Source organism: Podarcis bocagei (assembly GCF_964188305.1).
Source record: "Podarcis bocagei genome assembly, chromosome: 9".
NCBI lineage: Eukaryota > Metazoa > Chordata > Lepidosauria > Squamata > Lacertidae > Podarcis > Podarcis bocagei.
In genome coordinates, this window is record NC_138134.1 from 64,363,214 (window position 1) to 64,388,921 (window position 25,708).

The window sequence follows — 25,708 nt, forward strand, 5'->3', positions numbered from 1 at the left end:
TGAGTGAAACAGGGTGTGCAGGAGCCAGATAGCCACAAGTCTCCAGCCACAGGCGAGCAGCATCGTAAAATAACGTCCTGCCGTGTCATCTGATAGGCACTCGTAGCATGCAGGACACAGGCCTGTGTGAGGACGAGTCGCTCTTTGGCACATTTCCCTGTCTCAGATTCTCTAGCTTGTTTGATTTGGGAACACAATATTACACCCCACCCCAGTCTCCGAGTGGTGCGAGATTCCAAGGCACCAGGGTCTTGTGTTTCCTTTTGGACAATGAGGCTCATCGGAGATCATGGCATCTTTGCAATATACAGTTTATTTACACATATATACATCCTGAGTCTAGGTGAGAGCGGGTGGTGCTGTGGTCTAAACCACTGAGCCTCTTGGGCTTGCTGATCAGAAGGTTGGCAGTTCGAATCCCCTCGACAGAGTAAGCTCCCGTTGCTTTGTCCCAGCTCCTGCCAGCCTAGCAGTTCAAAAGCACACCAGTCCAAGTAGATAAATAGGTACCGCTGTGGTGGGAATGTAAATGGCATTTCCATGCGCTCTTGCTTCCATCACGGTGTTCCATTGTACCAGAAGCAGTTTAGTCCTGCTGGCCCCATGACCCAGAAAGCTGTCTGTGGACAAACGTTGGCTCCCTTGGCCTGAAAGCGAGATGAGCGCTGCAACCCCATAGTCGCCTTTGACTGGACTTAACTGTCCAGGTGTCGTCTACCTTTTACCTTTTAGGTGGAGGAGAACCCCAGCAGTACACGTCAAACAGAGGGTCTCTTATTTCTTCCATAGGTGCAGCAGGCTTGGGTCTAAAGACAAGAGAAATCCGCCATAGGTTACACTAGGATAATTTACCCCAGTGTAAATTACATTGGCTTCCTGTAGTTGGCATGGTTCTGTTAGTCTCCATCCAAAGATTAAATATAGGAAAGCAGCAGTCCAGTTACGCAGCTAGTACGAGATGTGATAAGGATAGAATTTGTTTACAGGAGATATCTTTTTAACTCGGGATTGTTTAATTCCCATCTTCCAGCAGTTGTGACAGGTGGTGGCTGATTCCAGTCAAGTCATGTGGAAACTGAGGAGCGGGCTCTGTCCTGGTGAAGCAAGTATTTTGAGGATTAACTCCCAGACCACTATTCCCCTCACAGAGCTGCAATTCCCAGAGTTCTCTGTGAAGAGCGATTGGTTGTTAAACTAGCCAGGGAATTGTAGCTCTGGGAGGAGAAAAGGAGTCTCCTCTAAGCATCCTTAACAAACTACGTTTTCTGGGATTCTTTGGGGAAAGCCATGGCTGTTTTAAAGTGGTGACATATCTTTTTACAAACCTTTTGCTCAACATACTTCCTCAATGTGCTTGTTCAGTCCCTGAGTCTAATGCCACCTTACTAGTGCTATTTTGTATTTGATTTGAGTGTCCATAGCCTCACCTGTCTTCTTCTTATTCCCTTCCTGACAGACATCCAGAATTGTAGCCCAAATGTGAACACTTTGAGAGAACTCCTGAGGCAGCTGCCCGAGCCCCACTATTCCCTGCTTAAGTTCCTCTGCCGATTCCTGAGGAGAGTTGCTGATCATCAGTCCGAGAACAAGATGACTGTTTCCAACCTCGCCACAGTATTCGGACCAAACTGTTTCCAGTAAGTTCATTGCCCGAAAGAAGCTCCTGGTTTGGACATTGGAGACATTTCTAACACCTCCATTTCCTTGTCCTTGTACCTGACGTACCTGACTCAGATTTGCTGTGTTGGGTGAGCAGTTAAGTCTACCTGGAAGTAACTGCAATGGCAGATCATCACAGTGTGATAAGCAGCCAACGTAGGCGAGGATGACCCAGGCAGGTGTTTTTTTCATTGACTAATAAACTGTGGTGGTTGACTAAGTGGTTCATATGTTACATTGGTCCTCCTGCTGTGGTTTGGCACATAGCGACCTATTGAGGTGGTGGCGTGTGCATGTCAAAATGCTGGTGATATTTATAAGTTGTTTTTGTACAGTGGTGCCTCGCAAGACGAAATTAATTTGTTCTGCGAGTTTTTTCGTCTTGCAAATTTTTCATCTTGCAAAGCACGGTCAAGTCACAACTGCACCTCTTCAAGCGGTTTTAAGAAAAAGGAAACAAACTTGCAAGATGTTTTCGTCTTGCGAAGCAAGCCCATAGGGAAATTCGTCTTGCGAAGCAACCCAAAAAATGAAAAACTCTTTCGTCTTGCGAGTTTTTCGTCTTCCGAGGCATTCGTCTTGCGAGGTACCACTGTATTTTGAACCATATTCAAATTACAGTATTTGCTTTTAAGATGAGCATCTCAACAATAAGGATACTGTAAATACACCCTTCCCCAACCTAGTCCTCTCCAGATGTTTTGGACCTCATCCTCCATCAGCCCCAGCCAACACAGAGACCATGGCAGTGATGCCCACCAGATGTTTTGGACTACCAGGTTGTCGAGGGAGCTATTGTTATCTTTCTCTCTGCTGATTTCCCACCTCCCTTGCCTGTCACCCAAATACGTGCTGTTTTTTGCGATGTTAAAACTTGTTATGTAAGACAAGGATGCCCTCCCACAACCCTTTGAGGATGTTTTTGCTGTTGATCTTTGTAAGCTGATGTTTGTGCCTTTTTTTCTGCCTCTTGTGACTGGCTTGTTTATGATGCTGTGGAATCTCAAGAGCGCTGACCAGTGGGCAGCAATGAAAGGATCTCTGGTGGACTTTATTTGTGCAATAAGCAAAGAGTGCTGTAGGCAGCCTCTTGTTTTGATATTTGTAGGCACCAGCCTAACATGATGAAAAAGGAGAGCGGAGGCAGAGAAACCTGAGGCAAGGAGGGTGTTGGCAGTACCTTGGTTCTCAGATGCCTTGGTACTCAAAACAACTTGGAACCCAAACACTGCAAACCCGGAAGTAAGTGTTCCGGTTTGCGAACTTTTTTCCAGAAGCCGAACGTGCTCAGTTTTGAGTTTTACGCTTCTGTTTTGAGTGCCACACTTCCGTTTTGAGTGTTACGCAGAGATCTGTCTGTTTTTGCTATTTATTTTGCGTTTTTGTTTTTAATAATAATAATAATAATTTTTTATTTATACCCCGCCCTCCCCAGCCAAGGCCGGGCTCAGAGCGGCTTACAAGCAATAATAAAAACAAGATGAGTGATTACAACTTAAAAACAAAAATAAAATACAACATTAAAATAATGGAACATTAAAATATTAAAATGGAGCCTCATTGCAGGAGAAGGAAAAGAAAAAAGAAAAAGGGGGCGGAGGGAATCAAATTGGCTCCAATCCAAAGGCCAGGCGGAACAATTCTGTCTTACAGGCCCTGCGGAAAGAGATCAGATCCTGCAGGGCCCTGGTCTCATGAGACAGAGCGTTCCACCAAGTTGGGGCCAGTGCTGAAAAGGCCCTGGCTCTGGTTGAAGCCAATCTAACTTCCTTAGGGCCTGGGACCACTAGGGTGTTGTTATTTATGGACCTTGAGGCTCTCCGTGGGGCGTACCAGGCGAGGCGGTCCCGTAGGTACGAGGGTCCTAGGCCGTGAAGGGCTTTAAAGGTCAAAAGCAGCACCTTAAATCTGACCCTGTACTCCACCGGGAGCCAGTGCAGCTTGAAAAGCACTGGATGAATATGCTCCCATGGCAGAGACCCTGTGAGGAGCCTCGCTGCAGCATTCTGTACCCGCTGGAGTTTCTGGGACAGCTTCAAGGGCAGCCCCGCGTAGAGCGAGTTACAGTAGTCAAGCCTGGAGATGACTGTTGCATGGATCACTGTGGCCAGGTCGGGGCGGGAAAGGTAAGGGACCAACTGCTTGGTGCGGCGAAGGTGGAAAAATGTCGCCTTGGCTGTTGCTGTGACTTGCGCCTCCATGGAAAGGGAGGCGTCAAGGATTACACCCAAACTCTTAACGGAAGGCAATGGCACTAATTGGGCCCCCGCAAGAGAAGGGAGTTGGTCCCTCATCCCCATGCTATCCCGACCTAGCCATAGGACCTCTGTCTTCGAAGGATTTAGTTTCAATCGGCTCCCACGAAACCATCCAGCCACAGCTTCCAAGCATCTGGTCAGTGTGTAAGGGGCCGAGTTGGTGTGGCCATCCATCAGTAGATAGAGCTGAGTGTCATCAGCATATTGATGACAGCCCAGCCCAAAGCTCCGGATAATCTGGGCAAGAGGGCGCATAAAGATGTTAAAAAGCATTGGGGAGAGAATTGCGCCCTGCGGCACTCCACACACCAAGGAGTGGCGTGACGACATTTCCCTCCCTAGTGCCACCCTCTGTCCCCGACCAGAGATAAAAGAGCACAACCAGTTACGGGCTATGCCCTGTATCCCCACGTCTGCAAGGCGATGGTCCAGAAGATCATGATCGACCATGTCAAAGGCTGCTGACAAATCTAAAAGGATCAGCAGTCCTGACCCGCCTCGATCCAGTTGTCTACGAATATCATCTGTTAGGGCAACCAGAGCCGTCTCCGTCCCAAAACCAGGACGGAAACCGGACTGAAATGGATCTAATGCCGATGTTTCCTCCAGAAACCTACCAAGCTGTTCAGCAACCGCTCTCTCAATTACCTTACCCAGGTATGGAAGATTTGAAACTGGGCGGTAATTGGATAGGTCTAAGGGATCTAATGAAGTTTTCTTTAAGAGTGGACGCACCACTGCTTCCTTCAGTTCCCCTGGGAATGTCCCCGTGTCAAGGGACAAATTGATAATTTCAACCAGGGGGGTCCGCGCAACATCTGGACACTCCCTAATCAGCCAAGACGGGCACGGATCAAGGAGGCAGGTGGTGGGCCTACCAACTTGGAGGAATCTATCCACATCAGTAGGGAGTATCCGATCGAAATGGTCCAACACTGGACCTGAAGTCAGTCGAGGGGCCTCCAGTTCAGTCACTGTGTCTAAATTGGCAGGGAGGTCACGGCGGAGCAACAGGACTTTCTCCGCAAAAAAGCTCGCGAATGCCTCACAGCTGTGGGTCGAATTTGTGCTTAAATTTGGTTGTCCTCCTAAGGACGTTATTGACCTAATTATTCTAAAAAGTTGTGCCGGGCGAGAGCTAGCGGATGCAATGGAAGCTGCAAAGTAAGATTTCTTAGCAGCTTTCATAGCCATCTCATAGGCTTTCATAAGCGTCCTATAAGATGTTCTTGAGGCTCCGTCACGAGTCCGTCGCCATACTCGCTCTAGCCGTCTGAGATCCTGCTTCATTTTCCGGAGCTCCTCAGTAAACCAAGGGGCCCGGTTTCGACGGGGTCGCAGAGGGCGCTTAGGCGCGATCTCATCAATGGCTGCCAAGAGCCGGTTATTCCAGTCCTCAACAAGGTCATCTAATGAGTCGCCAGGAGGAGCAGGGTTCCGCAAGGCTTGTCGGAATCTATCAGGATCCATCAGTTTTCGCGGACGAGCCCAAATAGGTTCGCCACCCGAGCCGGGGAGGAGCGGGAAGTCAATCTTGGCTTTTAAAGCGTAGTGATCAGACCATGGCACTTTCACAGCAGGGAGCATGATCACATCTATGCCAGCCCCAAAGATCAGATCCAACGTGTGGCCTGCTTGATGAGTGGGGCCCAAAACAAACTGGGAGAGCCCTAGTGTTGCCATGGAAGTCACTAGGTCTAGAGCCTGTGAGGAGGGAGCGGCATCGGCATGGACGTTGAAGTCTCCCAAAACCAGTAGGTTTGGGAACTCCAAGGCCCAGCCCGCCACCACCTCCAGCAGATCTGACAGGGTGGCTGCAGATGTGCTGGGTGGTCGGTACACCAGCCAGACAGCCAAGCTCTCCTTGGTGCCCCACACGAGACCAACACATTCAATGCCAGAGATCGCCGGTGATGGCAGAGCTCTGAAAGAGCAATCCTCCCGGAATAATAATGCTACTCCTCCCCCCCGACCTACAGTCCGCGATTGATGGAGGACAGAGAAACCTGGGGGTGTTATCTCATGTAGGGAGACTACTTCACCTTCCCGTACCCAGGTCTCCGTCACGCAAGCCAGGTCAATCCCCTGCGAGACAAAAAAGTCACGCATGGTGGCAGTTTTGTTGCCTATGGACCTGGCATTGCACAGCACCAATGACGGAGGTGTGTAATCCTTGTTTTCCCTACCCTCATCCCTTGGGATGGGGCGTAGATTGGAAGGGGTTCGAGGATCACTGCATCTCAAAACCCTTCGCCGATAGAGATATCTAGCCCTACCGCCATTCCTCCCTAGCCCTTCAATTGTGGAAATCCTAGATCCCATACTAGCCTCCCCAATAGATGGGTAACATCCCCTTAATAACAAGTCATCCTTGGGCCAGGACTCCTGGGTCAAAATGGTATGGGAAAGAGGTGGAGGTCTGATAGGGTAAGTATCCCTAGAAGATAAAACCCAACCAACCGCACCCCAAGCGGGGGGGACAGTCCCATGGTGTTTCATTAACTGTCAATCCCCCTCTCCCTCCTGGGTTAATTGGAGGATTGTTGGTTCTATCTGTGGCTGTGGAAGTATTAATGAGGTATGTGTTATAAAATGTGGATCACTGGCCAACAAAGAGCCAGATTCGAATTCGGAATATCTGTCCATCCTGTCTTGCCAGGAGTACAGTAGAGAAGGCTGATCATTCTGATAAGTTTTTGGAACATTAGGCAAAGGTCCAGATGTAGAGTTGGTGCTGGATATCTCCAGATTGTCAGCAACATAGAATTCTTTAGGTGTTGTTGCCATAGAAATGTCGGAGGTGCCAAATTCCTCATCTAATTTGGTGTCGTTTGAAAAGGGAACAGGGAGTTGCACTGATGTCTTTCTATGGGATAAAGAGCTATTGGACGTCTTTAAATATTGTGCTCTAGGCTCTACTGTCCTTATATTTTGGGTAGAAATCTCAGTCTTTATACTCATTAGCCTCTTCTTCAGGTCTTGTAATTCTAGGCTTACAGAGTTCTTTTCTTCCTTCGGGCAATTAGTATTTCTAGTGTTGAGCTTGGTTTCCTTTATCCGCATTAGCTTTGACTCTATGCAAGGGACCAATTGCCTCCTTGTTTCGTCTTTAAATACCCTCACTGGGCGGAGAGAGTGGGACCACCATAGAGTATCCTTTATCTCCATGAGTCGAGATGGGAGGGTTGATGACCTAAAGGTCATAAATAGGCGCATGGTGTTTCTCAAGGTAGGCAGGAAGTGGAAATTTTCTAGATCTACATTTCGGTAATGGTAATTCAAGAGCTGAGACAAGGACATAGTAATTTGTCTGCGGTTCATCCACCTATGAGTGTATCGGTGAATCTCAAGCATTATCTGGTTCGTTTGCAAGACTTGACAGGACCTCACTTCATCCATAGTTTGAGTTGGTGAGTTGTTAACAGAGTCATTTCTTATCATCCCTTGGGCATTTAAAGGGGAGGAACTAGTATCCAATTGTTTCTCAATGTTAACTATTCTGGTGAGGATTTCATCCAGTCTTTGGAGAACCAGAACCATAGTATCTGCAGACAACATGCAAATCTCTTGGTAGGGGTGCGTATCCCGAATTGGTTGAAAGCAGGCTCCTCTGCCTTCTATAGGCATGGGTCGGTCAGCGTTAGGAGTGGGAGGAATCCCTCCTGCTCCTGTTCTTGCCCTCTTGGACGGATTAGCTTTCTCTGGGAGGAGGAGGGTCGGGTCATTGAGATCCTCCTTAAGGGGGGGTGAGGTTCCCCCAACGTTGTTACTCACTGTTTGTTCTATTTGCTCCAATTTCTCGGTTTCCTCAACCCGCTCTGTTTCTGAGCCAGGGCAGATGGCGTTGGCTCTCTGCCGATTCTTTGTTTTAGAGGAATTGTGAGTCTCAATAATGGTCTTCTGGCTCTTTGCACCTCGTTTTCTCCTTCCGGCAGGCATTCTCAATTGCGGCTCTTTTTGTTTTTGTTTTGACTATGTGGAACCACATTGCTTATTGCTTTCATTTTACGGGTCAATGGTCTCATTAGATAGTAAAATTCATGTCAAATCGTCGTTTTAGGGGTTGTTTTTAAAAGTCTGGAACAGATTAATTCATTTTGCATTGCTTTCTGTGGGAAAGCACGCCTTGATTTTGGAACGCTTTGGTTTAGGAACGTACTTCCAGAACGGATTAAGTTTGAGAACCAAGGTACCACTGTATTTTAGCAGTTGCATTTGGGTGGAATGGAGAAGAAACTTGGTTGAGTTCACATTTACAGTATGTTGTTGTTGTTTAGCCGCTTTATCTTGCTCAAGGCAACTCAAAGCGACTTACAACCAAAAAATCTAGCCAACTTTCATTGCATAAAGTAGCACAAAATAGCGGGTCGGGGTTTCAATCCCATATATATTTAATCTGGGGTGAATCCAATTGAATTTATTCAGGCTGGCATCTGAGTAAGCGTGCATAGAAATATGCTGCCAGGCAACATTCCTATAAACATTCACAGGGTTTGGCTATTACACTTACCCCCGAGTAAGCATTATATCAGTGGGACTTACGGCTGAGTTAAACAAAGATAGGCATGTACTACCAATGTTCACACCTTTTGCAGACAAGAGTTGCAAAGAATCTCTATCCCGCTCAGAGAATAAAGCTGAGGAAGTGACCTTAAGCCCCATGCAAGCATGAATGCACCTTGTCTGCACTGTCGACAGGATCCTCACCCCTGTTGTCCATTTCTCTTAAGGAACAGCTTGCTATTCGATTTACAATAGTGTGTGTGTGTGTGTGTGTGTGTGTGTGTGTGTGTGTGTGTGTGTGTGTGTTTTGGTAGCTCTTAGAAAAAGCAATTGCAACACTAGTACTTCGGGCATTTTCCATGGTGTGGAATAATCCCAGATGAAAGACAGGCACCTGCTTATGCCTCACCCTTCTGACGAACCTTAGGGAAAGGTTATTCCTTTGCTGCCAGCAGCAGACGTTTTGCAACTTCAGTTAATCACATAGGATTTAGTAATTCCCAAAGACAGGATATTGGAAGATCTGATCAGTCCTGGCACCCTTGTGTTTTCTGACTTAGCCATATTTCCACCTGTTTTCAACAGCTCACATCCGGACAACTGTTACCAGGGGAAATATGTGTTTGTATACCTGATTGTATGCACTTTGCCCTCACAGCCTGCCGCCTACTGCTTGCTCTTGCCAATCCTATTTTTTCGCAAGCCTAATTTCAAGTCTGCCAGCCCAAGATAAATGGCTGGTGAACTGCAGGCTTGTTTTGATTACCTTCTCCTACCACTTAATCCTGCATAACGATTTTAGTTACACTTCCTTTTTTTTTCCTAGAGAATGTTTAACTACAAAGTGCTACCATGACCTTATAATAGTGCCCAGTTTGGTACATGATGTTTTCTTCATCTCCTGTTAATAGCCTTCAGTGCTTCTACTGGGGGAGAGGCAGTTGCATCATTAAAAAGTGAATTAATTAATTGGATTGGTTTAGTCTTGGGAAATGCTTATAACATTTCTCACGACCTCACACTCTTCAGTAAGAGCTAGTGTTCAGCTAAAAACCCAAACTAAGCTTGGGCAAATGGCTTTTATTGCTTCCCTGGTGAGATGCGACAAGACTTTAGTGGCAAGAGACTCCATGCTCCTAAAAGCAGATGTTAACTAGGCCTGATTCACTTGTCGTTCTGGTGTTTTCACATCCACGTAATCAAATTCCTCGAAGTCTTTATTTTTTTAATGCAGTGCTGATCTGCTCTAATCAGATTTGTGTCAGGCTGGGTGATTCAGGGATTGGTAATGTGATATAGAACCCTTTCAGGCATAGGTTGCTCGTTCAACTTTGCACCAGGCTCTTTTCTACACTGGGAAAGAGCCCGTGTTGAGTGTTGAACTTTGACTAGGAAGAGCTGGATTCGAAACCCGCCCCAGCCACAAACCTGGGCTAGGAGGGTAAATGGAAGAAGAAACATTTGTGTCATCCTGAGGAGAGGTAAAGGTAAAGGGACCCCATACCATTAGGTCCAGTCGTGGCCGACTCTGGGGTTGTGGCGCTCATCTCGCTTTATTGGCCAAGGGAGGGAGCCGGCGTACAGCTTCTGGGCCATGTGGCCAGCATGACTAAGCTGCTTCTGGTGAACCAGATCAGCGCACGGAAACGCCATTTACCTTCCTGCCGGAGTGGTACCTATTTATCTACTTGCACTTTGACGTGCTTTCGAACTGTTAGGTTGGCAGGAGCAGGGACAGAGCAACGGGAGCTCACCCCGTCGCGGGGATTCGAACCGCCAACCTTATGATCGGCAAGTCCTAGGCTCTGTGGTTTAACCCACAGCACCACCCGCGTCCCTTCTTGCGTAAGAACATAATGTAAAACCTTCTTTTTTAAAAAAGAATATTTTTTTATTAACCGACCAATCACATCAAATCAAACCAAATTACATAAATTCGAAATTACACAGCCGAATTTTAAATTTTTGTTGGGGGTACCCATATTTCAAGTTCCGAAGGGGATCCAATCAACTTCTTGCTTCTTGCTGCTGTTTTAATGTCCACAAATCTAACCTTATGATGTTCACAGTACTATCCAGTTTTTTCTTATTGTTTTTCCACATCTCTTGTTGTTATTTTCATATATTTTCCCTTTCTCTTTGTGACCTCTGATAGTCTCCACAAGCTGGTTAGAACAGTTTGTAATCCTGCGTGGATATTATTTTCTTTATCCAGTAGCCATATCCAGACGTTTTCCATATAACATCACTTCCATACATCAAAACAGTCTTAGCGTCATTAATCTTCACCAATCTGCCTCCTTTCTCAAAACCTCTGAGGAGATTCACCAGGAATGCAGTCTGACAAGTCCGTTCCTCCTCCCGGCTATAAATCCTTTGGCAAGATGGCGACTCCGAATTAATTGCTGTGCCATTCCAAAAGCTCTTATTGCTTCTCGATTTCCATAAAGCATACTTTTGGTTAAAGTTTATCTCCACACAGACCTTAATCATCCTGCTTGGGTCAGTTCAACCGACGATTCTAATGAGGAGGGGTTCTTGTAAATCACATAGAAGGAAAGTAAAAAAGGTCCGTCCCCCCCCATTCAGTCTCGTTGTCAACATACTCAGCCTTTGGTGTATCTTCATCGTAAAATATTCCTGTTTCTCCATCCCGTCATCTTCTTTCGCAGAGGTCACTTAAATTAGCAGACTTCACTCCCCTTCTTCACTTGAAATATGTGCATTTGCTTCTTTTGTTATTAATTATTCCAAATTGCTGCAGCTAGTGCGCGATCAGAGACAGTGTCCAGGAGAGCCAAGGTCCACACGGGGGCATTCTGCCTAGGGCCCTCACCCCCTTCTTTCGAATTAGGGGGTGATTTATGGGCACAGCAGGCAAGGGCAGTGTTCCCCATTTCGTTGGGGCAACAAGGGAGGCTGCCTACTCCCATAACAGCCTCTTAATTACCCTGTGTGGGTCGGAGAGATGGTATTGTCGGCCATCTTCCAATGCGCCCCTAGTGGCCCCCCGAACCACCAACCTTCTGATTGGCAAGTGCTAGGCTCTGTGGTTTAACCCACAGCACCACCCGTGTCCCTCGCAGGAGGGTTAGGATAAAATAAAAATGGATGGATTGTGGCATTGATTGAAAAGCCATTGGGAGCCAATGAGAGTTGATCTTGTTATTGGGTCACCTCTTACTTATGACCATGACCTAGTCAGAAGAAGGGGATTGGTTGAAGTAGCTAGTATAATCAAAGGACCAGCAGAGAGCCAATTACATCAGCCATGCTGAATGCCTCTTTAGCATTTTTCTGGGAAACAAGGGACAGTCATTGTAGCACAACCACAGGTTTGTAGATCAATGATAGAAGACACCTTGTTTTTATTGACATCAGGAATGAGGAACCTGTAGCCTTCTGATGTTAGGCTAGAACTCCCATCATCCCTGACTGTCACCCCTAATGGCTAGGTCTGAAGGAGTTGGGAGTCTGGCAACATGGAGGACTCCAGGTTCCCAACCCCTAATTTTGATGTGTTCAGGTATCTGTTTAACATAAGGTTAAAAATGCAGTGTTCTTTCTGCCAGTGTGACGCTTTTTCTGTCCTTGAGCGCAGCTCTCAGGTTTGCAAATATCTGTTGCCCTGACCATTTCCTGAAATGATGTCCCTTTTCAGTCACGCTCCTCCTGGCCTAGGTCACCTCGACACAAATAGAACAACGGCCAATCGACATTTTGTGTCCATTTTAAATGCAGAATGCAGATGCTGTTGGCCCAGCTGCCTTCCATCTGATGTGGAATAGCTTGACTGTTATCAGGAGTTCACAAAACAGCAATTTGTCCCTGACATTTGAAAGCCACAAAGAGGTTTGCTTCTTCCTTCCTCCACCTGCCCTCCCACATCTGAAATATAACCAAGAATAAGAGGCTGTTCTTTCAGAGCCTTTCATTTCTTGGGAAATTATGTGAACTGCTGAGCTAAGAATAAACTTCACAAGGGCATCATTGGTAACATTTATCATCAGTAATATTTATGCTGCCTATTTTTTTAGCAGAGTCCCCTCTGGTGAAGCTGAGGACCTTAGAGACTATTTGTTGCTAACTAGGCACAGCAGCATTTTCTGCCTGCACGCTTTTGCAAAGTGGTGGCTTACCCAACCGTACGCCTTGCCTAGAGTGTGAAAGAGTTTCATTAGTTAGCTGGCCATTGTGCAAGAGTTCACACGTAGTAGGGGAAAAGCTACCGGCTCCAGTGGTTGATAATGTAAAAGATGGAGAACAACTCTCAATGCAAACCTGAAACCTGCTTACACCCCACCTCATCCCACTCCTGGATATTTTCAAACAGGCATTTAAAATTGTACAGCAGGTGTAAAGAACTCTCTGGGTTCCCAGAATTTGTTGGACTCTAACTCCCATCAGGCCCCACCAGCGTGGCTGATGGGATTCTTGGGAAAGAAAACACCATTTTGTTTTCTTGGTGCCCCATCAGATGCCTGCAGGAAACTTGTAAGCAGTAGCCATCTCCCACTTGTTAGAAGGAGATGCTTCAGTGAGTGAAAATAGTACAATGGAAAGTGCCTCCCCACACACTCCATTCAGCACTGGAGACACTGCTCCAAATTCTTCCACCCTGTGAGGTCTGGCACATGTCTACTAGAAGCAGGGCCTTTTCAGTTGTGGTGCCAGCATTGTGAAATAGTTGTCATTGCTTAGGTAAACCCACCAGACACAGATACTTCAGGATAGGAGGAAAAACCTTGCTTTCTTTTATTTTTTAGAGAAGTGCTTCAAGTTGAGCTGATGTTGTTTCTATGGTTGGATTTTGATTCTCTTGTTCAATAGTTTCCTGGATTTGTTTAATTTGCTTTGCCGCTCCCTCCCACTTTTTTGTTTTTATTAATCTTGCTTGTCTTTACCGATGAGATATTGCCGGCTGGACAGACAAAGTATAACAGGATATAAAATTTGGAAATAAATAAGACTGCCAAATATTTAAAAGTTGGTGACACCCTCTGCCTTCTCCCTGTTTTTGAATCAAAGGGCCATGTAGGGCAGGTGCCTTTTTCTACTTGAGCACCAACCAGAAGCAACTGCTCCTTATCTCAATGAGGTGCAAATTATCACTGAAATAGAGATAATTAGGGAAATTGCTGTTGTGACCAAGGAAATCCTCAGACTGTCAATTAAGCCTGTTGGAGATTAGGTTTCAGGTTAGTTCTGTTCACTAATAAGCTGAAAGGGATAAAGTATGCAGATAGCAAGAAACCTCTAAGTCATTGGAAGAGGATTGCTAGACAGAATCTGGTTGGAAAATGTAATTGAACAGATGGGCTGGGAATCAAAGGACCATGGAACCAATTCCATGCCCCCACCCCCAAGTGGGTTTGGACATTTTTTCAAGTGATGTTTGCTAACGAAGGAAGTTTGTAAAATCAGTTTTCAGCATGGCATCAGACAGGAGAGAAGGGGAGTCAGCTGGGCTAGTACCATTCTCCCATCCCCATACACCTAAATTAGCTGATTAGTCTCTGACTCACTCCTGGTACATCCTTAGATAGAACTCAAGGAAACTCAGTTTAATGCTGTAATCCTGTACACATTTACCTAGGAGTAACCCCAATTAAATTCTGTGGTGCTTACTTACTTGTGTAGTATGGTGCTCTGAATCTTTTCAACCCAATTCAGACATTGCACCAACCATAGTTGAGAATCCAAACCATGGCTGGGGCATCCAAACACACAGGCAAACTATGGTTTAGTGCTGCTGATCTGTTTTCTTTTTCTGTCTTGCTCAGCAGTCTAGATGAACAGCAGTTTGTACATGGTTTGTACATTCAGATATCACAGAAACCATAGTTAGCGTAATCCATTTTGCAGTCCTTCACTCCATGGTTTCTGATTCAGCTTTGCCAGTCCGTCACAATCAATGGTTTGTCAAATCAGGTGTCATTTTTCTTAGCCATGGTTTGGTATAATGGACTGAATAGAGCTTCCAAAGTACTAGGTAAACGATAAGGAGAATAACAAGGCCATTATAAAATCTAAAGAGAAGTCCAAGGTCATGTAATAGAAAAGGTTGTTATGAAAATACAAATGAGTTCCAGATGGTTTTTTTAAAAAAATCAACAGGGGCTGCAGGGAGTCTAAAACTACAAAAGGTTAATCATTTTTAAAATTGAGATTAAGAGATAGCAAGGGTTCTGGCAGCTGATCTTAGCTGGGAAAGCTCAGCTCTGCTTCTGCTGTGATCTAAAATGAGTTGAGAGATTTTTTTCTGTAGCATGGAACTAAGGTGGCCCTGTTTATTCAAATGTGTTGGTGATGGCCTGGCATTTGTGGAGGCATTTATTGTAAACATTGCTGTACCACCGTCTCATCAGATCAGATTTCAGGGTGACGTACAACAGGTGTAGATGATGAACAACTTATATCTGTAACAAATTAACAAGCATTATAAATGGCAGCGGATAAAATGGGTAAGTCCAGCTGGAAAAAAATTGCAAAAAAAATGGTGAGGTCTGCAAATGCAAATTCAGGCATCAATTCAAACCTCACCAAATCGTAAGGCTAGCATTCTGAAAACTCACCCCAAACCATGTGTTCAGCCAGCCATTTCTCAATCATGGTTTGTCCAATTGGACATAACGACAAGCCGTAGTTCAGTTTCCCTGAACTACAGTTTGCCACAATGTCTGGATTTTGCTTCTGAGATCAGGAACAGCCCTTAGGCTCATTTCTCATCTCATTCCTTCACTTCATTCACAACAGAGGAAGAGGAAAAGTTGCTGTTTCAGGTTCAGAGCAATGTCCTTCACTTCATAATTCAGCTGTCTCATTTGATATTTGTGAAGATGCCACTGAAGAGTAAATAGAAGACTCAGCCATAGTGCATTTTTTATTAAAAGTGACAGGGATCAACTCCTCTCTAATTATAGCTCCACACTGATCCCTAAGTGACTTTTAAGTTATTCTATACTTTTGTTTCTTTACAAGCATTTTTTACTGTTCTGTTGGCACTCTTTCTACGTTACCAAAAGTACTTAGCCACTATATTACTGCTGTTTGGCTGGCAAACACAATACCCTTCGAGAAATGGCTTTTAGAAGGGTGGGAAATAATTGGCTCTCATGAGGACTGAGACGTTTATGCCTTGCCGAGCCATTTTAAAAATGCATTGCTGATTGAATCATCATTTCTCAAGCTTGGAGAATTGTAGCAGAGCACTAACAAGGCCTCCTCTGGGCTATCCTGTCCCATTTGGATCTGTTGCAGTTCTTGGAGAACGATGACCAGTTAAGGTTGAGGCGAGGAAGGTTCCAGAAGACCATTGTGTAGGGCAGGGAGGAAGAGCCTGCAGGTCTATAACCTGGAAAAGAGGAGACAGAGAGGAGAGATGATAGCCATCTTCAAATATCCAAAGGGCTGTCACATGGAGGATGGAGGAAGCTTGTTTTCTCCTGCTCTGCAGGGTAGGACCCAAATCATTGAATTCAAGTGACAAGAAAAGAGATTCTGACGAAACACCAGGAAGAACTTTCTTAAAGTAAGAGCTGTTTGACAGTGGAGCAGACTCCCTCGGAATGTGTTGGACTCTCCTCCCTTTGAGGTTTTTAAACAGAGGTTGAATGGCCGTCTGTCATGGATGCTTTAGTTGATATTCCTGCATAGAAGGTGGTTGGACTAGATGGCCCTTTAGACCAGCGGTTCTCAACCTGTGGGTCCCCAGATGTTGTTGGACTACAACTCCCATCATCCCTGAGCTGTGGCCTTGCTAGCTAGGGGTGATGGGAGTTGTAGTCCAACAACAACTGGGGACCCACAGGTTGAGAAAGGCTGCTTTAGACCCTTCCCACTCTACGGTTCTATGTTGTAGGACTCCAGCTGGGAACTGCAGAGAAAAGGGGAAATCAGCCAAAAAATAAATAAATGAAATGCCTCTCTTTCTCCGCCTCCCCTGCTTTTCTGCCGATGGGAGTCTCCTGCTCAGGGACTGCTTCTGGATCCAACCCAGTTTGTATGCAATATTTACAAAATAAAGTATAATATAAGATCTAGCCCTGCCTTCCCCAGTTTGGTACCCTCCAGATGTTAGTGAAGGACAACTTCCAGCAGGCCCAGCCCAATGGGCAAGGATGGCTGGCGTTGTAGTCTGGCAACATCAGGCAACAGCTTGATGCAGCTTCAGTGGTTCTCAACCTGTGGGTCCCCAGATGTTGGACTACAACTCCCATCATCCCTGACCACTGGTCATGCTGGCTAGGAATGATGGGAGTTGTAGTCCAACAACATCTGAGGACCCACAGGTTGAGAAACACTGATCTAACCCATCGTGTTTGGGCTGTGTCTCGAAATCTCCCTGAACCTCCTGTCTCTCTCTCTCCTTTCATACTAGGTTCAAGAAGTTACATCAGAACAACCCATATTGTGACGGTTCAGATTTTGCCAGACTACAGCTGGCATCGTCCCTGGCCATTTGCCATGCTGGCTGGGGCTGGTGGGGGTTGTCATTCAATAACCCCTGGATAGCCACAAGTTCACCACAACTACCCCATGGCGATGTTCTTCCTGGAAGCTTCTGTTCCCTGGTGCCCAATTTGGCTGGCATTCAGCTATCTCATTACAGGCCGTTTGGCACGTCACATTTATTTATAATGTGCCCAACCTTGTTTCATGTTTTTGCAGCGTGTCTTCTGGATTTGAAGGGATGAAGGAGCAGGAAATCTGCAACAAAATCATGGCCCAAATGCTGGAGAACTACACCGCCTTGTTTGAATGGGAACACCCGAGAAAGGAGAACGAAAAGCGCCCATGTGAAGATCTAGCAAAAATTATACTAGTGAAAGTGAGTGCCTGTATTAAGATTGTTTTGCATCCCTCTCTCCTTTGGGGGGGGGGGGGTTCAAGTAATTGCACATGGTATCAAAGTAGTATCTTGGCAGGTGACATGGTAAAGTTTGCAATGAGCTCTGTGGGAGTTTCTCTTTTGATGGGAGGCTGTTCATCCTCTCCCCACCTCCAACTTCCAGTTGGAGAGCCAGTGTAGTGTAGTGGTTAAGAGCAGTTGATTCGTAATCTGGTGAACCGGGTTCACGTCTCTGCTCCTCCACATGCAGCTGCTGGGTGACCTTGGGCTAGTCACACTTCTTTGAAGTCTCTCAGCCCCACTCACCTCACAGAGTGTTTATTGTGGGGGAGGAAGGGAAAGGAGAATGTTAGCCGCTTTGAGACTCCTTCGGGTAGTGGTAAAGCGGGATATCAAATCCAAACTCCTCCTCCTCCTCCTCCTCCTCTTCTTCTTCTTCTTCTTCTTCTTCTTCTTCCATGACTTTGGTCCAGGCTGCAGGTAACTTTCCTCCACTGTGGTTTGGATTCATCCAAATGTTGCCATGGGGGAGGCTATGGTCAACAGTGGAAGGGTTAGCAGTGGAGAGGAGGGCCTCAGCCCCATACCTGCTAGAGACATTTACCCACTCACGTCACCCACCCCTTGGCTCCGCCTTCTTTTCTGCTTGCAAGGAGAAAATAATACCAGTCTCTGTATAGTTTCCCCATCTGTGGGAAGAAAAGCAAACAGGGGTGAAATTCTGAGCAGGAAAGCAGCCTGGAGGTAAAAGATAGCAGTGTCCCATGGTAGTTTTTTTTCCATTAGGAAAAGGAATGTTGTGCTCAAAGTGTGACATGTGGTTTAGATTTCCCCACCCCCAGTTTCAATACTGTAGTTTTGATTTTAATATGCTTCGGTTGTCTGTTGAGAACGCCAAAGCCAGAGTGTGTATAATGGATCCTGTTAAATTTTCATCATACCTCTTCTTTTCCAATCCTTCGAGACATACTGTTTAGACCTTTTGCTGTCAGCTGTCATTACATCCTGTAACGCAATGCCGTCCTTTGGCAGCAAGCCCCAACCCCGTTAACCAGGAAAACCCGATAGGAGAAGATTACCGCTTCTGTGACCTTTGCCATCCCAGCTCACAACCCCTGGAAATCTGCGTCTCCTCCTTGAGCTTGCAAGACTCTCGAAGCCTTTCGCTTTAGGCATGTTAAGATTTTCATACAATGTTAAATTCCTTTTCTCCTTTAACGGTCGCTAAATACTGGCTTGGGTGTGGTGCTAATCCAGCAAAATGCTAATACTTACTGACTGCTTATTTCTGAATGAAACCTTGTAACATTCATACTGAGCTGAAAGGTTTTGAGAGAGATGGGGGACCTGTGGCCTTCTCCCCTGTCATCTATGACTGCTGGCCATGCTGGCTGGGGGAGAGGGGGGCTGGAGTCTCACAGGTGCCTCATCCCTGCATTTGGAGATGCTCCGCTAAGTGTAAGAGCTGCTCAGCAGTTGAACAGACTGCCGGGGGGGAGGGGATGCTGGCCTCTCCTCTGGAAGCATTTAAGCAGAGATTGGATGAACATCTGCCAGGCAGGCCTACACTGCAAATTTTGCACTGCTGTCAGGGACTGGCTGGATGAAGAGGAATGGTGGGAAGCACCAGCTGGGGATCAAACCCTAGAGGAGGAAGCCTCAGAGCCAGGCGATTGGTGGTGGGACACTGAGGAGAGGACAGAGGGAGAAGGGGCTTGATACTGAAGGGGCAACAGGGTTTAGTGAGCGGGAAGAGCCGGTGGCAAGGAGCAGTTCAGACTCAGAGGCTGATGCAGAAGAGGAGGAGTCAAGAGACTGCTGAAAAATTCCGGGAGTCTCCCTCTCCTGCTGCAACAAACTCCCCTAGCCCAATCTCTGAAGAACGCACAACCAGAGGTACACAGTCGTAGTTTTGAGACTGCTTGAGACACATCCAGAGGTGGAGTCTTAGAGCAGTGCAGAGGGAGGTGAAACCCTCAGGCCTGGCAACTCCTGTATAGTTGTGTCCCTATAGGGACGTGGGTGGCGCTGTGGTCTAAACCACTGAGCCTCTTGGGCTTGCCAATCAGAAGGTTGGCGGTTCAAATCCCTGCAACGGGGTGAGCTCCCATTGCTCTGTCTCAGCTTCTGCCAACCTAGCAGTACGAGAGCATACCAGTGCAAGTAGATAAATAGGTACCGCTGTGGTGGGAAGGTAAACTGTGTTTCTGTGTGCTCTGGCACTCGTCACAGTGTCCTGTTGTGCCAGAAGTGGTTTAGTCATGCTGGTCACATTACCAGGAAAGCGGTCTGTGGACAAACGCCGGCTCCCTTGGCCTGAAAGCGAGATGAGCGCCGCAACCCCATAGTTGTCTTTGACTGGACTTAACTGTCCAGGGGTCCTTTACCTTTTTTACCTATAGGGGCAAGGCCTGCTGGGAAGTGTTGCCATTTCCTTGAACAAAGGGTTAACCACACCAACAAACTCTGCTTCTTGCGTGCTGACCTGCGTCTGGCTCCAGCCCTGACAACTGAGCAGGGAATTGAACTGCATGATCTCTAGGGTAACTTCCTTAACTCTGTGATCCTGTGATCCACTCAGTGCTGTTGCACTGTCAATGTAAAGTAATTATCCTCTGCTATACCAGAGTTCATGCCAGCAGTAAAGCCATAAATGTAGGCAGTATACTTGTAAGTAAAGCATGTGAAGGCACTGCCAACAAAATCTTAATTGTTTTCCTTAATTACTGTTTCCTCTCCAAAAGAACATTTTCTTCCCATAGGGCCTATATCTGTTTATACTTCATGGAGCAGATGGGTATTTTTACCACGGGATCAGTGGGGTGGAAATAGGATAAGACAACAAAACATTGTTAAATAAGGAGTGATGGGGAGAGCTGTCCAATCCCTTGCAGGTGAAAGTTTACCAACGTCTTCGTCCTTTACCTTTGATATCCTTTTTAGCTGCCAGGGAAGGGGCGGAATCGTCTGCCCCATCTATCGTGCATGAGTCAACCAGAGTCATCACTTGGACATCTCTTTCAAAGGATGACGAATCTTTAAATAGCCCTTCCCACAACAAGTGCATAATATCTTTCTCTGTCTGTATGAGTCAACAGAGTTTACTTTGATACTCCTGCTCAGTTCTAACATCACTGCGCAAGCTGTGAAGTGGCTAAGACTCAACCATAGGTTAGAACTATACAGTGGAACCTTGGTTGTCAAACGTAATCTGTTCCGGAAGACCGTTTGATTTCTGAAATGTTCGACAACCGAGGTGCAATTGCCGGTCGGCAAAATCCGTTGGAAAAATGGAGAAATGCGCCTCAGAAGGCTTTCGACTTCCGAGGCACGTTCGAAAACAAGCATTCACTTCCGGGTTGTCAGTGTTCAAAAACCGAAACGTTCGACTTGCGAAGCATTCGACAACTGAGGTTCCACTGTAGACTGAGCTTCTACATGTATAGAAAACAAACCTTGGTTTGGCTCTGCTTACGTGTTTTTTGTTTTTCAGTCCCTTGAGCGCTTAGCTTCATAACTTCACTCCCAGCAATGTGGTGCGACAGTCTATGGAAGATACCTCATAAACTGAAAGTAGATCTCGAATGGCAGTTTTTTTCAAAAATGTAATAGCATGGTTTTATTTCTCATACAACTATTGAGGTACATGGTCACTCAGTGTCAACAGTATGTGCAAATATCTGACTCATTTAAGACTATATAGAAACCATAGTCTGAAAAATTATGGAGTTCACAGCTCGAGAATACTTTCATTTTTATAAATCTTTATTATTTGCAAAGGGAATCTTTGGATGAGGTAATTATCACTTTGGACCTGCGCTGTATCTTTGTACTTTTGCCCTTCCATGGAATCATAGAATTGGAGAGTTGGAAGGGACATTGAGGGCCATCTAATCCAATACGGGATTCTCAACTAAGGCATCCATGACCGATGGCCATCCGACCTCTGCTTAAAAACCTCCAAGGAAGGGGAGTCCACCACTTCTCATGGGAGTCTGTTCCAGTGTCGAACAGCTCTTGCTGTCTGAAAGTTCTTCCTGATGTTTAGTCACAATCTCCTTTCTTGTAACTTGAACCCATGGTTCAGGCCCTAGCCTCCAGAGCAGGAGAAAAAAGGCCTCCATTTGACAGATATTTGAAGATGGCTGTCATATCTCCTCTCCACCTCCCTCTTTTCCAGGCTAAACATACTCAACTCCCTCAACCATTCCTCATAAAGCTTGGTTTCTAGACCCTTGATCATCTTGGTCACCCTCCTCAGCACACATTCCAGCTTGTCCACATCCTTCTTAAATTGTGGTGCCCAGAACTGGACACAGTACTCCAGGTGTGGTCTGAACCAAGGCAGAAAGTATAGAGCAATACGCCTTTTGATATATATTTTTAGCCCCATCCCCCCTTTCGTTACACTTGCACTTTTAGCAAATCCAGATTTTTTTATTTTTTAAAAAATGATAACATAAAGGAGATGTAAGCACTTAGATTCAAAACATGTGATACAAAACAAAGTTGTTTTTCAGATCGCATGAACAAAGCCATGCTTAGAAATAGCATGCTGTTCCTAATTTCACACTCCAACACCCCCCCGACACACACACCCTTTTTTTGTTTCCCCCCTTTTTTTCTCTTTCCTTTTTTTAATTTCTTTTTATTGAATTTCACTTAAATAACCAAAAGAAAAAACAAAACAACAGTTACAGAAAAAAGAAAAGAAAAAAAGGGGAAAAAAGATATCCATACATAACACAAAAATAGCATCAATTTCCGTTACAGTTCCTTGTCTTACTCCTTGAATATATCTTTAGATATTTAGATCTTTCCTCTACACACCTATTGACCTCCTTCCCTCCCGATTTCGGGCTTCTTGATAAAAATTCTTTCTATTTTCTGCAGCTAAGAGTTGTTAATGGTTTGCGCATCATAAGATTTATATCAGACCTGCTGTAGTTTTTAAGTTTCTATAGTTTCATTCAATATATACCATAAATTTATTCCAATCGCTAATAAACTTTGTATTTTTTTGGTTTCTAATTTTTTGCGTCATTTTTGCTAATTCAACATATTCAAATAATTTTGTTTGCCAATCTCTGACCGTTGGGGTATTTGGACTTTTCCAATTTTGTGCAATTAATATTCTAGCCGCTACTGTCGAATATTGGAATAGTGTTTTATCTTCTTTTTTAATTTCATCCCCGATTATTCCTAATAGGAAGGCCTATGGTCTTTTAGGGAAAGTGTATTTAAATTTTTTTTTTAACTCGTTATAAATCAGATCCCAAAATTTCTTCATTTCCTCGCAAGTCCACCACATATGGTAGAAATTGCCTTCTTTAATTTTACACTTCCAGCAGGCCTTATTTTCTGTTTTGTACATTTTTCCTAATTTTGCTGGTGTGATGTACCACCTGTACATCATCTTTTCTAAATTTTCTCACACCCTTTTTTTTGTTAACTGTGTGTAATGTCTCATTCTAGGAGGCTGGCTGCAAGCAGACACCATCACTCATTCGGACAAGTGTGGACAGAGAACTGCCAAAGCTGAGTCCAAGGCACAAGGTACAGAAAAATTGGTGTGTTCGCCATCATACTTTCCTATTGCTGCATTTGCTTTGAACTGCATTTCTTCTTTTCGCTTGTTTCCATCTTTCAGGATTGGGAGCTGTCCTTTTGAACTAATTCCAAGGGGATTGGGGCCGCTGGGACTAGCGGCACTAGCCCTATTGAGGTTTTTGTGTTTTATACAGTGGTACCTCGGGTTAAGAACTTAATTTGTTCTGGAGGTCCATTCTTAACCTGAAACTGTTCTTAACTTGAGCTACCACTTTAGCTAATGGGGCCTCCTGCTGCTGCCGCTGCACTGCCACCGCACAATTTCTGTTCTCATCCTAAAGCAAAGTTCTTAACCCAAGGTACTATTTCTGGGTTAGCGGAGTCTGTAACCTGAAGTGTCTGTAACCCGAGGTACCACTGTACTGAGTTGGACCAGTGGTCCATTTAGCCCAGAATTGTCCTCTCTGACTGGCAGCATCTCTCCAGAATTTCGGATAGCGGTATTTCCCAGCCCTACCTGGAGATGCTGGGGATCAAACCTGTGACCTTCTGCATGCAAAGCAGGTGCCCTGCCACTAAGCTACAGCCCTCTGTTGTGTCAAGAAGGAGAATGGGGTACCTTTGATGGCCCTGCCCCGTCTGTCACGTTCCCAGCTGCCCAGCCTTCCATGTGTTGGGACTAGACATCTGCACTGGGAAGGATGCTAAATTGTGTGGAGGGTAGAACAGCCTCCTTGCAGCAGAATTCCAATAAGAGCTTATGGAAGATGTTGGGGCAGGGCTGATTGGACCACGATGGAGGGGGTTCGGCCAATGAGCATAGCCCTATTCTCTCCCCTCATAGGATTGAGAACCTCTGGAATGGGCTGTTGTCAGCAGTGTTAGAAACTCAGACATATAAGCTGGGCGCCAAATGACTCCTTAAACCAGGGTTACAGTCGCCAAAACAGAATGCCTTGTTGCCATTTTGGGGCCAGATGACTCGGAAGTCATGTTTTGGTTCCTGAAATTCATTCTGATTCTGCAGATAAAATACAGCGGATAGAATTCCACAGGCTGTGTTGCTGTTGTGTGAAAACAGTCAAAATCCATGGATCCCCAGGCATGCACCTCCAAATGGTGGAAACGTCAGGTGCCATCCTGACACCCTGGGCAATCTCACTTATTCGCAAGTGGTTGATAGGTAAAGGTAAAGGGACCCCTGACCATTAGGTCCAGTTGTGACCGACTCTGGGGTTGCGGAGCTCATCTCGCTTTAGTGGCCGAGGGAGCCGGCGTACAGCTTCTGGGTCATGTGGCCAGCATGACTAAGCCGCTTCTGGCGAACCAGAGCAGCGCACGGAAACGCCGTTTACCTTCCCACCGGAGCGGTACCCATTTATCTACTTGCACTTTGACGTGCTTTCGAACTGCTAGGTTGGCAGGAGCAGGGACCAAGCAACGGGAGCTCACCCCGTCGCGGGGATTCGAACCGCCAACCTTCTGTTCGGCAAGTCCTAGGCTCTGTGGTTTAACCCACAGCGCCACCCGTGTCTCATAATTCATCTTACTTTGCACTAATTGCTGTTTTGCATAATTTAATTTGGGGAGGCTGCCAGGAACTGCGAAGGATTCTTGATGCCCGACACCCAAACACTAGGACTGCTTATTCACCTCTGGCTTTTCAAATCTTAGCAGGCATTGCCCACAACACTTTAAAGTGTGTCTTGTATATCACAAGGACTAGGAGGATCTTTCGTTTTTAAAAAATGAAAACTGAGATGATGATGAACCTGAAACTTGCAGGCGTTTCTTCTGCATGCGCAACTTTTAAAGGCATTGGGCATTTCCAGACTGTCACTATTTTCAGATGAGATCGCAACAAATTCAGGCAGCGTCATGAAAGCTGATTTGGAGCTCTTGCGCATCAGAACTGCTTCCCCCCAAAAATCAGACTTTTGTTGCAATATGGACCATGATGGGGAAATGCAGTGTGGAATATTATTTGCTGGACACATTCAGTCATGTGGCCTCCCATCTGCAGGCTGACTGTGGTCCAGCTCAGACGCGTTTTTCCCACCTCCATGTGATGCTTGATCATATGTCAATTTTCCTCTGATGTTTCGCAGTGGAAGATTAACTGGGTGGAAGGACGTCTTAACCATTTCCCTGCAGTGGTTTTCCTGGAAAAAGAAAAAGAAAAAAAGCCTTCCAGTTGTTCCCCATATTATGGGGGGAAAGATAGGGTGTAGAGGAAAAACAGAAAATTCAAGCTGCAACAAACACCCTCTCCCCAGAGGAAAGGTGTTAAAATCCCCCTCTCCCCCATACTTCAGGCTTCTGTTGTGACCTTTGTGGCTGTGTATTGTAAAAGCATAAAATACGTGGGGGAAATGTGTGTGAGGCAAAGCGTCACGTGGAGTTCATCTCTGAGACATAAGACAGAGCCCTAAATTTAAATGCAGGCTTAAGGCGTGTTTTGTTTGAAGGGGGAGTTTGCACAGAATATCTGGCACAAGTGACGCTTGATCAGCTGTGCAAATTTTGGACACTTAGGGCACAGAAGCTCACAGGCAGCCTGAACCCCTCAACTTCTCTGCAAATTCTGCAGAGCTTTTGAAAGTAAACATTTTTTGATGTTGGGTTGCCAGATATGTCTCCCTCCCAACCTCACCAACTGGTTTAAAATGTGGACTGTTGTTCAGCAGAGAGTTATTTTTGCTTTTTGAGAGTCTTGTTTGTGGTGTCCTTGCCCTTCACAGCAAATGTTCTCCAAGAGAGCTTTGCTTTCTTCCATAACTGGGGCGTGCTCTAATTAAGGATTGCTTTTCATTCAGTAGATAAATCAGGCACTTATTTTGGAAGAACCAGATAAACAACAAAGGTTCCTTAGATATGACCCCAGCTG

At 45.7% G+C, this 25,708-nt stretch overlaps 1 protein-coding gene and 1 long non-coding RNA gene across 4 annotated transcripts in view; one reads left to right on the forward strand and one right to left on the reverse strand.

Moving 5' to 3' along the window:
* Nucleotides 1-25,708, forward strand: part of FAM13A (family with sequence similarity 13 member A) — a 149,046-nt gene that overhangs the window by 19,536 nt on the left and 103,802 nt on the right. For 2 of the 3 annotated variants that reach the window (XM_081206972.1, XM_081206971.1), the window contains 3 exons: nucleotides 1,457-1,637; nucleotides 17,091-17,250; nucleotides 22,747-22,827. In XM_081206972.1, coding sequence (XP_081063098.1) covers nucleotides 1,457-1,637; nucleotides 17,091-17,250; nucleotides 22,747-22,827 — 422 coding nt within the window. Of the gene's footprint in view, nucleotides 1-1,456; nucleotides 1,638-17,090; nucleotides 17,251-22,746; nucleotides 22,842-25,708 lie in introns of those variants that run through there. The other variant, XM_081206973.1, reaches the window with a different exon arrangement.
* On the reverse strand, nucleotides 17,579-23,929 carry LOC308594434. Its single transcript, XR_014011476.1, has 3 exons — nucleotides 23,441-23,929; nucleotides 17,893-17,960; nucleotides 17,579-17,804 (listed from the first exon to the last, which is right to left on the reverse strand). It is a non-coding gene; the product is annotated as an uncharacterized lncRNA (long non-coding RNA).